This window comes from Antedon mediterranea, chromosome 1, assembly GCF_964355755.1.
Source record: "Antedon mediterranea chromosome 1, ecAntMedi1.1, whole genome shotgun sequence".
Classification (NCBI taxonomy): Eukaryota; Metazoa; Echinodermata; class Crinoidea; order Comatulida; family Antedonidae; genus Antedon; species Antedon mediterranea.
In genome coordinates this window covers 6716552-6728902 of record NC_092670.1, presented here as the reverse complement: position 1 = coordinate 6728902, position 12351 = coordinate 6716552, and the positions used below count along the sequence as shown (strand labels likewise).

General features: G+C 31.8%; 2 protein-coding genes across 2 annotated transcripts in view; both read right to left on the bottom strand.

Moving 5' to 3' along the window:
* The window catches only part of LOC140040661 (hyalin-like), a 29334-nt gene that overhangs the window by 9139 nt on the left and 7844 nt on the right, over positions 1-12351 (bottom strand). The window contains exons 10-12 of the mRNA XM_072086764.1: positions 1722-1884; positions 1259-1395; positions 711-959 (exon numbers count right to left, since the gene is read on the bottom strand). Of these exons, the coding sequence (XP_071942865.1) occupies positions 711-959; positions 1259-1395; positions 1722-1884 (549 nt within the window). The remainder of the gene's footprint in view (positions 1-710; positions 960-1258; positions 1396-1721; positions 1885-12351) is intronic.
* On the bottom strand, positions 7498-12012 carry LOC140054959 (uncharacterized). Its single transcript, XM_072100104.1, has 5 exons — positions 11440-12012; positions 8797-8967; positions 8600-8668; positions 8292-8488; positions 7498-8047 (listed from the first exon to the last, which is right to left on the bottom strand). The coding sequence occupies exons 2-5, from the start codon at positions 8841-8843 to the stop codon at positions 7776-7778; spliced, it is 585 nt and encodes a 194-aa protein (XP_071956205.1). The 5' UTR covers positions 8844-8967; positions 11440-12012; the 3' UTR covers positions 7498-7775.

Here is a 12351-nt window from a genome sequence, read left to right as displayed (position 1 = left end):
ATATTGTGAAGGATGCACCTTTGTGCTAAGTGTGCCACCGATCTAAAGGTGTAATTCCAAATAAATAAATAAATAAATAAATAATATTAGAAATGTCAATATTGTTTTAAGGAATGATTGAGAGTTTGAGAGCGCTCGAATATATTGTAGAGGCTTGTTCCAAGTGCATGAGGCTTTGTGTGTGTGAGTGTGACTAAGACATCTCATTGGTGAATATATTTATAATATACATATAAGTACATTTGTGATAATTAAAAGTAGGTGTTTAAAGTAGTTAAAATATAGGTATATTTACATAATAAGATGCTTGAATTCAGTATTAACCATTAACCTTTATCGTTTTTAATGAATTAATAGCAATTGGTTTTATACGGTTTAGATGCAAAAGTTATGAACCGGAACATCAAAATAAATCACATGTGGTTAGTATGGCTATACATACTCCCCATACTCATACCAGAATCTGTGGCGGTAGGTAGTCTACATAAACTATAGAAAGTGTTGAAGTCAGAATATCAGTTTTATATTACTTGGGTGTCAATCCTAATATCAAAACAAATAGTTTCATAACGTATTTTTAGTCCAAAGAGTAATGTTTAGAACAAAATATAGAATATTTTAACTCGGTTTAATATACTGTTTATGCTATTATATTGGAACTTGCAGTGGGAAATAGATATTTTAAAATATTTATCAAATACAAGTATTACCAGTGAAAATGTATAAACCTCCTGGTTGATTAAGTCGGCCATCGATACTTTGGTTTGATGATATTCCAGTCCTTCTATTAACTTTATACACGCCTCCAATCCAATCTGACCAGTATAGATAGTTTTTATAAATGTCGATAGCAAACGGGTGTTGTCCAGTTACATCTAATATTGTTGTTCGGTTGGTTCCATCAAGATTAGCTTCTTCAATTTTATCTGTTCCTGCGTCGCACCAATACATCTTTCCATCTTGAAAATAATAGAACGGTGGCATGTTGTACAAAATAGTATGTATCTCGGTATTTTTTTTCAACAAGCATATAATTATACAAAATATCTATCTATCTATCTATTTGTCTCTCTGTTTGTCTGTTACTCGAACTAAACTAAACTGTTTACACAAATAAAATTTACAAAAAAATAGTTTAAACCATCGTCTATTGCTATTATTACCATTACTAAAATTAAATGTCCTTGAAAAAACATTTCAAATTAATTTGTTCACTTGAACTCAATACAATAATTATGTATAGTTTCTCATAACTTACCTGGAACTGATAAAACAAGTCCGTTTGGATATATAAGTCCTGTCGTCACCAAGGCGGTTCTAGTGGCATTCAAGTCATTTAGCTTCGCACGCTCTATCATCTCATTTCCAGGTCCCCAATCAGTCCAATACAAGTATCTTTTTTTATAATTAACAAATTAAATTACTAATTACTTTATGAAGATCTAAGTTGATCTATACTATTTGTTACTTATTACTATTGTTGTTATTTTATTTTATTTTATTTTATACTGAAAGATGCCAATGTTTTATCACTAATGACATTCAGAGAAACACATTAAGCCTAACATTCTTCAATAGTAAATGAGCCGTGTTGATGCCTCTACAACAATGGTATGTTATGACATTCATAACGTAGTGGAATTTTTATTGAAACAGTTTATCTCCAAGTTGAGATAAACAAGATACAAAACGAACCAGGTGTTATTAGTTCCATTACATACTCGTTTACTTTGTCTATTTTAATTGCACGTGGCTCAGCCAATTTCATGTCAAAAAGAACTGTTCTGTCCGTTCCATCCAAATTTATTACTTCAATTCTGTCTTCTGAAGTACTTGTCCAATAAAGTTTATTTCCAATTCCATCAATAGCTAAACCATCCACGCCTAAATTAAATAAAAATTAGGAAATCATTATTTAATAAACGTACCTAAAAATATACATGAGAAACAGTTACGATACACTTAATACTCTGGTTCGGCCAGAGATCACTATTAATTATTAATAACACATCACAGACAATCTGTATTTACCTTAAAATGGATATGAAAGGGTTCCTAGCAATATCATTTTATTGGCTCAACGTGTAGATCAATCAGTTTTAAGCTTGCCATAGTCATACTTAGTGTTTTGAAGGACGACAACGCTCTCAAAACGCCACTGAGAAACCTGTGAAAAACTTTTTGTGACGTCACTAAAAGTTATTTTTGTATTACAGAGATAGGAATTTAGCAGTAAATCATTGATTGATGCAAAAGCATGGTAGTAATTACTTATCGCTTTGATATTTTTATTCTTGGATAAGTATGTTAGCCTAATCGAATAAAATTAATTCATATTATCAACCATGGTTTTTTTTAAACGGATTTTAATTTCGTTTTTCAAGGCCACCTTTTACGAAATTCATAGCCAAATGCCTATCTTGCTGGGTACACGGAGTTATTTTGCGGATGCGTGAGAATCACAGAGTCGACCACCTTGGCCTCTCTCTCGACCCTCCGATCCTCTCGCGAGCGATGTTTATTTCGCTATTTATTATACACGTATTATTGAAACATTCATTTTATTATTATTTCGTTGTAATTAACTGAAATTGATGGAAATTCGTCCACATCGTCTTGTTAACACGGGTGTTAACATCGTTTTGAAGAAACGGTTGGACGAGTAAATGGTGTTTGACAATGCCATGGCCTGGAGCTAGCGAGGCCTAGGCCTTTTTAGTAGTGATGACTGCTGGATACGGTGTTTGGTCGCCCGGCCAGAGGTGAGCTGAGAGCGTATGCTCCTTGATGTATCGTTGAGGGTGTTAATGGTAGGCACAATTGTGTTACTGTATTATGTATATACACATTATTTATAAGTACGCTGATTAATATTGTTGTGTGCTGTAGTGTCCTGACTAACGCATTATTAAAATATTTTTTTGTTATTACATGCCGCCCTAGCTTGGCTAGGCAACACTGAATACTAAATAATATGATTCCCAATAAAATGAATAGAGGTGGATTTTCTCTAATGTAGTAATAAAGGTTATAACAGGCCTAGTTAGGGGTATTTCAGCTTGTATGGTACAGTATACAGTAAATAAACAATTCATTTGTATTTTTACCTACCTACAGTCAAAGAATATATATCACAAGAATGAGTAATCCGCGATTTTCCCTGTAACAGTAATATTGTCCATGTGGTAGGGCGCCGCCATAAGTGTGGATGTATCTGGGATGTATACAACTTTTTGTGAAGGTTTCACTAATCAAAGGCTGGACCACCGGAGTATTTTCCGATGATAAAAATGTTATCAACTACATGCCAACATCATGTTAAATACTATTTGGATATTTAATTGTTCGTTTTATGCAATTTATTTAGTAAAAACTGCCGTATAAACAGTTTGCTTTATCAACCGGGCGCTACGATAGCGTGACCGGGCGTGTTGGTGTTTACGCGTTTTCACGAAGGATAGTTTAATAATATTCCTATATTTAACTTGTTTCTGGTAAAACAAATAAATGTTAATGACATTTAACATTTTCTCCTATTAATAGCATGTGTTTTATACTAATTTATATCATAAAAACAATACTTAATTTACCGGGCGTACAGTAGTACACGGCAATGGTAAAGAATATGCCGTGCTGAGTAATATTCGTTGATTTTTGGTGTTGCTGTGTTAGGCCTTTTTTGTGAACTAACTTAGCATGTTAGTAAATAATTGTCTGTAAAAGTGAATAAACACTAGTTTGTTAATAAATATGTATTATAAAATAGTTTACAATTGCAAAAACTATCATCATAATTCTATTTAATGCGACATGTATCATGTCTATTAAATCAAGTCTTATTTAGTATGTATACATCCGCCCTTATGAGGGCGGGCATCATTCACTGGAGCTCTCTGTTACAAGTTTCTCATGCAAAAATCGCGGAATACTCATTCTTGTGATATATATTCTTTGCTACAGTGCAGCAACAGGGAGCTTGCAACACGCAAGTCTCGTTTAGGATGGGTTTGTTTATTTTGTTTACACCACACAGTCCGCGAACGAGACAAGGCGGTGATTGGACTGTATTAAAATTCATTAACCAATCACAAAACGACTGCTGCCGTGGCTACAACCCCGGGTGTTTCAAACTCTAAATTTAACGATCTCGTACGTGCGTATAGAACGTTCATAAAAATTAAGATGGCGTGCCAGTTGGTCGGCCATTTTGTGGACGTTTTATACCAAAATTTAATTTGTTTATTTCTCAATTTCTACTAGGTATTTGAATCTAATTTTTTTGTGTGCTGTTTATTAACATTAAAAGGATTCATACAAAGTCATTTTTGTGAAATTTTAAAATCCTTTCATATCCATTTTAATTCACATAACTTACAAGGTACCGTATTGGAACCTTTTTTTGTTTACTGAGTATACGTCAGATATTAGGTCGATATCCTCGAGTTATCCAATGATAACACCTGCGGACGACTCAGCTATGGCTGGACTTAATATTAACAATTCTTCTCTATACATTTCTGAGATTATTCGATTTACCGATTATATAAAAAGAAAGGCGGATTGATTTTCGAAAAAATAATAATTCTGCTGACTGTGGTTCCGGTATACGTTAAAGGAAAGGAAGTAGAGATTGTTAATAATAAGTACCTAGGAGTGTTGTTCGACTATAAGCTTAAATGGTTGGATCATGTTGACCATAATAGTTAGAAAGTTGAACACAATTCATCCATTCAATTCCTTTTTTTCGGATAGTATATTCATTATACAAAACAAACAAAACAGAAAAAGAAAAAAATTCACCAGGAAATTAACAATAGCAGCTTTCACAAAAACAACCTAAATATCCTAAAATATCAATTTGCACAAACGCTGATGCAAGTTGGATTGTGGAAGTATATCAACTATGGTTTCAATTAGACCATTATAAGTGTCATGAATTCTGTTCTTAAAACTATGAATGGAGTTCCTCCAATATTCATAAAATGAGGGAACGTTATTCGTAACAAAGATCATGCTTTCGCTATAACTAACCATACAGTCTGACCTTGTCCTTATCTATTTCAGATGTACCGCGAAACGTACAGTTGATAACATTAATGTTTACTATTACGATATTGTTCTCTCTTAGGAAGATATTATAAAGGGTTTTAAAAGAAAACGTCTAATTTCATCGGTAGATTTTTCAGCCGTCCGCGGTAACTGAGTTCCGGGTTGATATATTCATTTTGCGACTTCCGGGTTTTTGCTCCCCTCCAAAGTTTGTCATTGGCGGTGACATACATATTGTTCTTTTTTCACAGGCCACGCGTGAAGTTTATGCAAAATGAAAATATACTGCAAAAAATAACGAATACAGGTGTACAGCCGTTAGATTCGGGGTGCGCGTTGGCCCATGTCATGTGTCGTGTTTGATCGTTTTACCAGATTTAAACTAAATAATGTATTGGTTATACCAATTAGGTCTACTGCATTTATTTGAATAAACGCTCCTCTCCCATAAAATATTATTTGGAACATATTCAACCTAGACCATCCTATAAAAAACGCCACATCATATTTGTAGTAGAATTTATTGATCTACAATTTACCAAGCATTTTGATAAAATTGTTTACTGTATTTATCACTCGTTGATTATATTAATTACGGTGTTATATTTATCCATATCTAGGGGAATTTATTTTACTATGAAATGTCACCATATTACAACAAACAACCGTCTCCCTCGAATCAACACAACAATAAACATAGTACTTTAAAATGTCATATTCCTCATCTTAATTAGTCTAAAGAAGACACTGACAAGCAGATTAGGTTTATTTTTACGAAAAGCAAACATCAATAATTATATGGTAACCGAGGTTTTTACCCGAGTCAATATTTAACATTCCGAGATCCATCGTCTACACTTCATAGAGGGCGCGCCTCTAGTTTATAAAAAATGTACATCGTTACAAAGCACTTCAATACTAATTATACAGTTAGTCGAGCGTCTCGTAATTTTGCGAATTTAAACACATTTTCTATCTGATCAATAAAGATTCTTTATTGTGTATGCCTATTATAAATGTTTATCATTGCAAAGAATTTCAATAATCATCGTCTCAACTTACTAAAGCATGAGCACCCTCTAGTACAATAAATGTAGTATGGAACTAGAGTGTTTTGTATTATTACAACTAAAGAAGATGTAGGGGAGAGTGGGGTTGGTTGAATCGGGGGCAGGTTGAATCAGCCGTATTATTTCAGAAATTACAATTGGGTAAAAATTTGGTTGAACTACCTGGCAATTGGCTGACGTCACTCTACATGCTCACCAAAAATTATTCCGATACACGCTTGTTAACCTATTGTTCTAAAAATCCAGCTCGATTTGTGCCTGTAAGTACATTTTCCAATTTGTAAAGATTTTCGTTTTGTTTATTTATACTGATTGTTTTTCCTGAAATCTTTAGTAGTCTTATATAACACATATATTAGGGTAAAATATTATATGATAAGCTTCTTGGTTGATAGGCCTTACGGCGAAGCTGAAATGATGCCTGGAAAAGCAATCCCGTTCCTCATCAAGCATAATACTTTTTTACCACATATACTGTTCTAAATAAATACTAATAGTACAAAAAGTAAAAGTTCCACAAAAAAATACCTGGCGTTTGGTAGAAAATTACCGTTAAAGTTGGTAAATATGCCAACGATTTCTTACGAAATAGCGAGGCTGAAACAACTGGTGGCGCACTATAACTAGACTGTACTATTATTATCACGGTTTATAAGAAATATATAGGCAAGTTATTTATTATCAAAATAGATTTATTCTTTATTTTTTTAAATAAATTTAGTGAATACAAATTTATATTAACTCTAAAATTGAAATTTAGAGTTAATAATTATCCCCCGACATTAAAACATTTATAATTACAAATGGCTTCAACTGTTCGTATAATGGTTTCTCCCGACAGGTAGGCTATTAATAGCAGTAGAAATACAGCAGCAATAATGCTAAGTTTATACCGTAGGATGTACATAGTGACTGATATGATTTAACTGTGATACATATAGAACACATATTCCTAGTAATAAACACCAATGCAATAGTAAATTTAAATTATTAAATAAAATACAAACATCAAATATTTGTTTTGTTTCAATGTAATTGTATTTATTCTCATGGTTAATATTTTTCTTTATATTCTCATGGTTACACAATTTCTTTTAATGGTTACACAATTTCTTTATATTCTCATAGTTACTATTTTTCTTTATATTCTCATGGTTACAGTTTTTATTATTATATTCTCATGGTTACATTATTTATTTATATTCTCATGGTTACAGTTTTTATTATTATATTCTCATTGTTACATTATTTATTTATATTCTCATGGTTACAGTTTTTATTATTATATTCTCATGGTTATATTATTTATTTATATTCTCATGGTTTCCATTTTGTTTTCATTTTTTTTAAATCTTTTTTTTTATTCACATGCTCACAGTTTCTGTTTGCATAACCATGGTAGTGTTTCACATTGGTTATAGTGTAGGCCTATTACATTACAGTTACTTTTTATGATGATTTTGTTGCATTCAAAACCGTATAAACTACAGTATATTTCATATTCATCTTCCTCATATAGTCTAATTCCTCATAGTCCAATTCATCATAGTCTAATTCATCATCTTCAATGCCATAGTCTGGTGTGTCTTCTTTTTCTTCTTCTTCTTCTCTTGTCCTGTTTTCACACTCATCTCATTCACACTCGAACAGTTAATCCTAGAGCAAGTGACTTTGGAGTCTGCCTTCTTCCTTTCCAAGGTACAGGATTTCCTGGCATATCGATAAAATTTTCGTTCGAGTTTCTTCAGTAACATCTGAAAATGAGGTTTGTATAGTATCTTCTGCAGCACCAACACACTTTGCGATTAGATTAAACAACTCATATGGCACAATTTCAGATATGTCAACATCATTAATGTCTGCTGCTCTTGGAGGCCATTCACTCTGCATACCTTTGTTTGATTTGATGGCATTATTTACTATCGTACCTGCAAGTATATTTTATAGCATTCGATGAATGAAACATAGTAATAATAAATGTATATAAAGCATATACTGTATTGTGTACAGCATTTATGATCGACACCACTTACTATCATAACAGTTTTGTTTTTTGAGTGCATACAGCTTTCACCTCTTTGATCCACAGCATTTCCTTAATTATGCAATAACATTTATTGTTGTTATTTAAAAATAAACCAGTATATACAAGTTATTGTATTTTAACCGTACCTGCAAAATATAGAGTCCTTAGTTTGTCTCTATTGTCACCATCAGTGGAGATTTCGTGTGTTGTAGAAGTAGTTGGAATATCTATGTCATACTCTGATGATTCATCTGTCTCCGTTGTACTTTTTCCTGATGACAAAAATGGATCAGCCACAAATCCAGGGGATACATTGCTAAAGTACACCAGAACTGATTCATTTCTAATTAAGAAAAAATAAACAAAATATTTAGTTTGACCAATCCACAAAAAGATTTTTTTTTAAATTATCCCTGGTGAAATAATCATTTAATATAAGCACTAAGCAACTAACCTTCTTGTGGGTGAATGAAAAATTAGGTTAGGATAATCCATCCTGAGCTTCTTCTTCAACACGTCTGATCTATAAATAACACATTAATTGATTATAATTAATTGTAACACAGATACAATGAAGAAATTATTACAGTAACTGGATCTCAAAAATATTACAATTATTTCATCGTTTTTAAGAAGGGATCGACAGCCTACCTTATAGTTGACAAGTAAACATTTTCTGTTTTTTCAATTGATTTCATGAAAAGCTTTTGGAGTTTTGCGAGTCTTGGTATCTCCTGTCCATACTGTAACCGTTTATCAATTACATCTCTGCAAAATACCTTATAGCTTTGCTTATATGTTAAAAAAACACTTTCCAATTCCCTGTAAATAATAATAAATATTATTAAAATATATTTTAATATTTTATAGATTTTGGTGTTTAAAAATTCAACATTTAGACTGAAGCAAATAAAAAAAAAAATTAAAAATGTAAATTCAAAAAACCAACAAGAGTTTTAGAAAGTTACGTTTTACTCACTTTCCAGAATACAGAGCCTATATTGGTATTTAACTAAAATTAATTGTGTAGCCAACTGAATAATATATACTGTATAATATAATATGGCCTAGGGCCTAGGCCTACGTAGTAGTACTGGTACTACAGTAGTAGAAAGCCCAATCAACAACCAAGCACAGAAACTCTAAGGGCACAATATAGATCTAGGCCTATCTATAGATATATAGATCAGTAGCACTAGGTATCCCAATGAAAAAATTCAGATTAATTTTTTTACATTTTCTTTCAGTTAACCATAAAGAACTTAATGTAATTAGCATTTTGCAATTTAAATGATTGAAATCCGATTACCCGTTCTAAAGTTATGGTTATTTAAAGTGGTAAAAAAATATACGATTTTTTGCCTAAAAATGGTGTTTTTTGCAGTTGAAATTGGAAGCATTTTTAAAAGGTTATAACTTTTACAATAATTAGTTAAAAGTTTTGAATTTTGTTAAACCTATAGATATCACAGAGTTGTACAACTCTATTTTTTTTGGAGCCTCAACGAAACCTATTTTTAAAATTATTGGTCCGCAAAGTGGTAGGAAAGCATTTAACGCCCATTTTTGCTGGAATTCCCTAAAAAATGAAAAAACTGCTATTTTTCAATGATCTGTAACTTTTGAACTACTGTACTAATTCATTTAATTTTTTTTGTACTTGTTAGAATGTAGTGTATATTTCATTAATAAATTCATTTTAGATGTGTATATGAAAAAAAAAAATTTTTTTAATGGTGAAATTTAAAATTATAAAAAAAAAAAATGAAAAAGTATGTTAAAAACGGTGTGTACTGTTTCCTTTCTTTTACACTAATTTTCGGTAAGTATAATTATTAGAATATTTTAATATACTTTATATTTATAATTTCAATCATAATACTATTATATATAACTTTTGAATACGTAAAACAAGATTTTAGGCCCATATGATTATGACACCAAATCTAAGCCAGGCTGCTAAAAGTAAGATATGCTCTTAGGCAAACGCACAATATGGGTCAAAATAAACTCATTTAAAATAATCAATGTTAATTAAAAGAATTAATTGTTTACCTGAATAGTATATATAACATTATAAAAATTGTTTTCTTTTCGTATTATTACGTTATTAAATTGAAATACGGAGCTAAAGTTTAGGCCAAGTCACGGCTTACTCGCGATTAGTAGTCGCTCCCGTTAAAGTATTTCGGTCGCAGTTAATGACTTTCGGCCGCCGTATACAGAGTCAAATGTAACATTGGTAAATTAGCTTAATAAATTTCCTCGGTACATTTTAACCTAACGCATTTGCATTGTATACTTGCATAATAAATCTTCCGCACATTACATCAATTTTAAGTTGTTAAATTAATGTGTAAAACCAGATATTCTACGACGGAAAGGACATGTCAATCTCCGACATCGCTGCTGTCACACATCTCGCGTCGAGCCGGTCGAACTCGAGCGAGGAATAGAAAACTAAACAACGTGTTCAAAATATGGAACGTACCATTCGCTGATAGGGTGCATTAATGTATTTAACGGAAAACGCCACAACAAACACGCGCGTATTTTAGAGTACAATATTTTACTCACTACAATATTCACCGGATTATAATGGTTGGATCTTTAAAATTTTGAACGGGATTTACGCCTCATGCACCATTTTAAAATGTAGTTCGCACAATTACCATGCACAATACGTTTGTAAACTATGTTTTATCGATTTCAATGTAGATTTAGCTATAATTTAATACCAAAATCCATAATATTTTTCCATAAACGGTGAATCAAAATTGGATTTTTGTCACAAAAATTGACTTTTCGTTACGAAAAACCTATTTATAGAAGACGATTTTCGTATCAAATTAAAGCTTATTTAAAGCCTGATAACATACAACAAAAATTAATCCGCTAGCTCCAATGGTAATCGTGCGATCGTGTTTTGAAAACTGATGGGGATTTTCCGATGAGGTTTTCAACGCGCGGAAATCGGCTCGACGGGATTTTAGAACCGTTTTAAAATCGCATTTTCTCGGCAACTAATTCATTAATTTTAATTATAAACACACTTATACATAGATTAAAACAAGTACTTTCAAACAATATAAATTTTGTAAGTATTAATTAAGATTGAATACGATTTATTTAACATCAAAGTCATACTACTTTTTCGAATTTCGTCAATATTTCAAAAGTGATACCCCTCTGTGCGCTTTCATTGGGATACCTAGTAGCACCCTATATACTGTATCATTTAACTATATTATTAACTCTTAGAGTATTCTGATAATAATCGAAACCAAATATTACCTTTTTTAGTCGAGATGTATCAGTATATCGCCTGTAACAGGAGGTAGCATGAAAACCTAAGCCTGGATGCTCGCGTACGACATCGTCAAACGATTTACCTTCATCAGACATACCAAGAAGCTCCGTCAAATGTATGGCGATTTCCTTGCCGTCTCCATCTAATTTTATCCAACTCTTTGAACAGAGCAACACTTTATTCCATCGAATCTCAGTAATTGGACTGATAATTTTATTTGAATGCTTGTAAATTTGGAAAAAACATTTCAACTTTACTTTGTCTGAGCGAGAAGATCCTTCCTCGTCGGACGCCATTTCGTGTTTACATCGTGTGATTTTGACGTCTGCTGCCTAAACGTCGCGTATGATTGGTTTAACTGATGTCATGTGATACAAAATGGCAACTGCGAAAATATATTCTTTTATACTTTTAAAATCAAGATTTCTTTAAAATGTCAGGAAAATTTTCGTGGAACTTTTTAATACGTGATTAATTTATTTTTATGTATATGAATCAAGAGAGTTCACTTATTATGCTTAATGAGGAACAAGAAAAAATGTTTTCATCTTCACCGTAAGGCCTATGAGCCACGTATTTTTTTTCTATGACACGAATTAATGCTGTCTGTGCCTATGGGGTTGGTTGAATCAGGTGATGCAACCTACCCCATCACGTGATGCAACCAACCCCAAGATAATAATGTGCATTGTTTATGTTAATTTATGTAGTTTTAAACTTTTTCAACTCAATAATAGTAACTATAGAAATGTTCTTATACAGAATAGAAATTTTAAGATGTAAATTGTAAGAAATTAAACTACATAGGCCTAGCCTAAAATTACAGTATTTATTATTATTAAGTATTGTAAAAATATAAATTATAAATAAACATCTTTCAAATAATTTACTGTATT

Bases quoted from the DNA above. Each gene is read 5' to 3' on its own strand.
- LOC140054959 (XM_072100104.1), bottom strand. From the start codon at position 8,843: ATGAAATCAATTGAAAAAACAGAAAATGTTTACTTGTCAACTATAAG. The intron at 8,669-8,796 runs GTAGGCTGTCGA...TGTTATTTATAG, and splicing joins GTTTACTTGTCAACTATAAG to ATCAGACGTGTTGAAGAAGA. The intron at 8,048-8,291 runs GTACGGTTAAAA...ATATACTTGCAG, and splicing joins AAGGACTCTATATTTTGCAG to GTACGATAGTAAATAATGCC.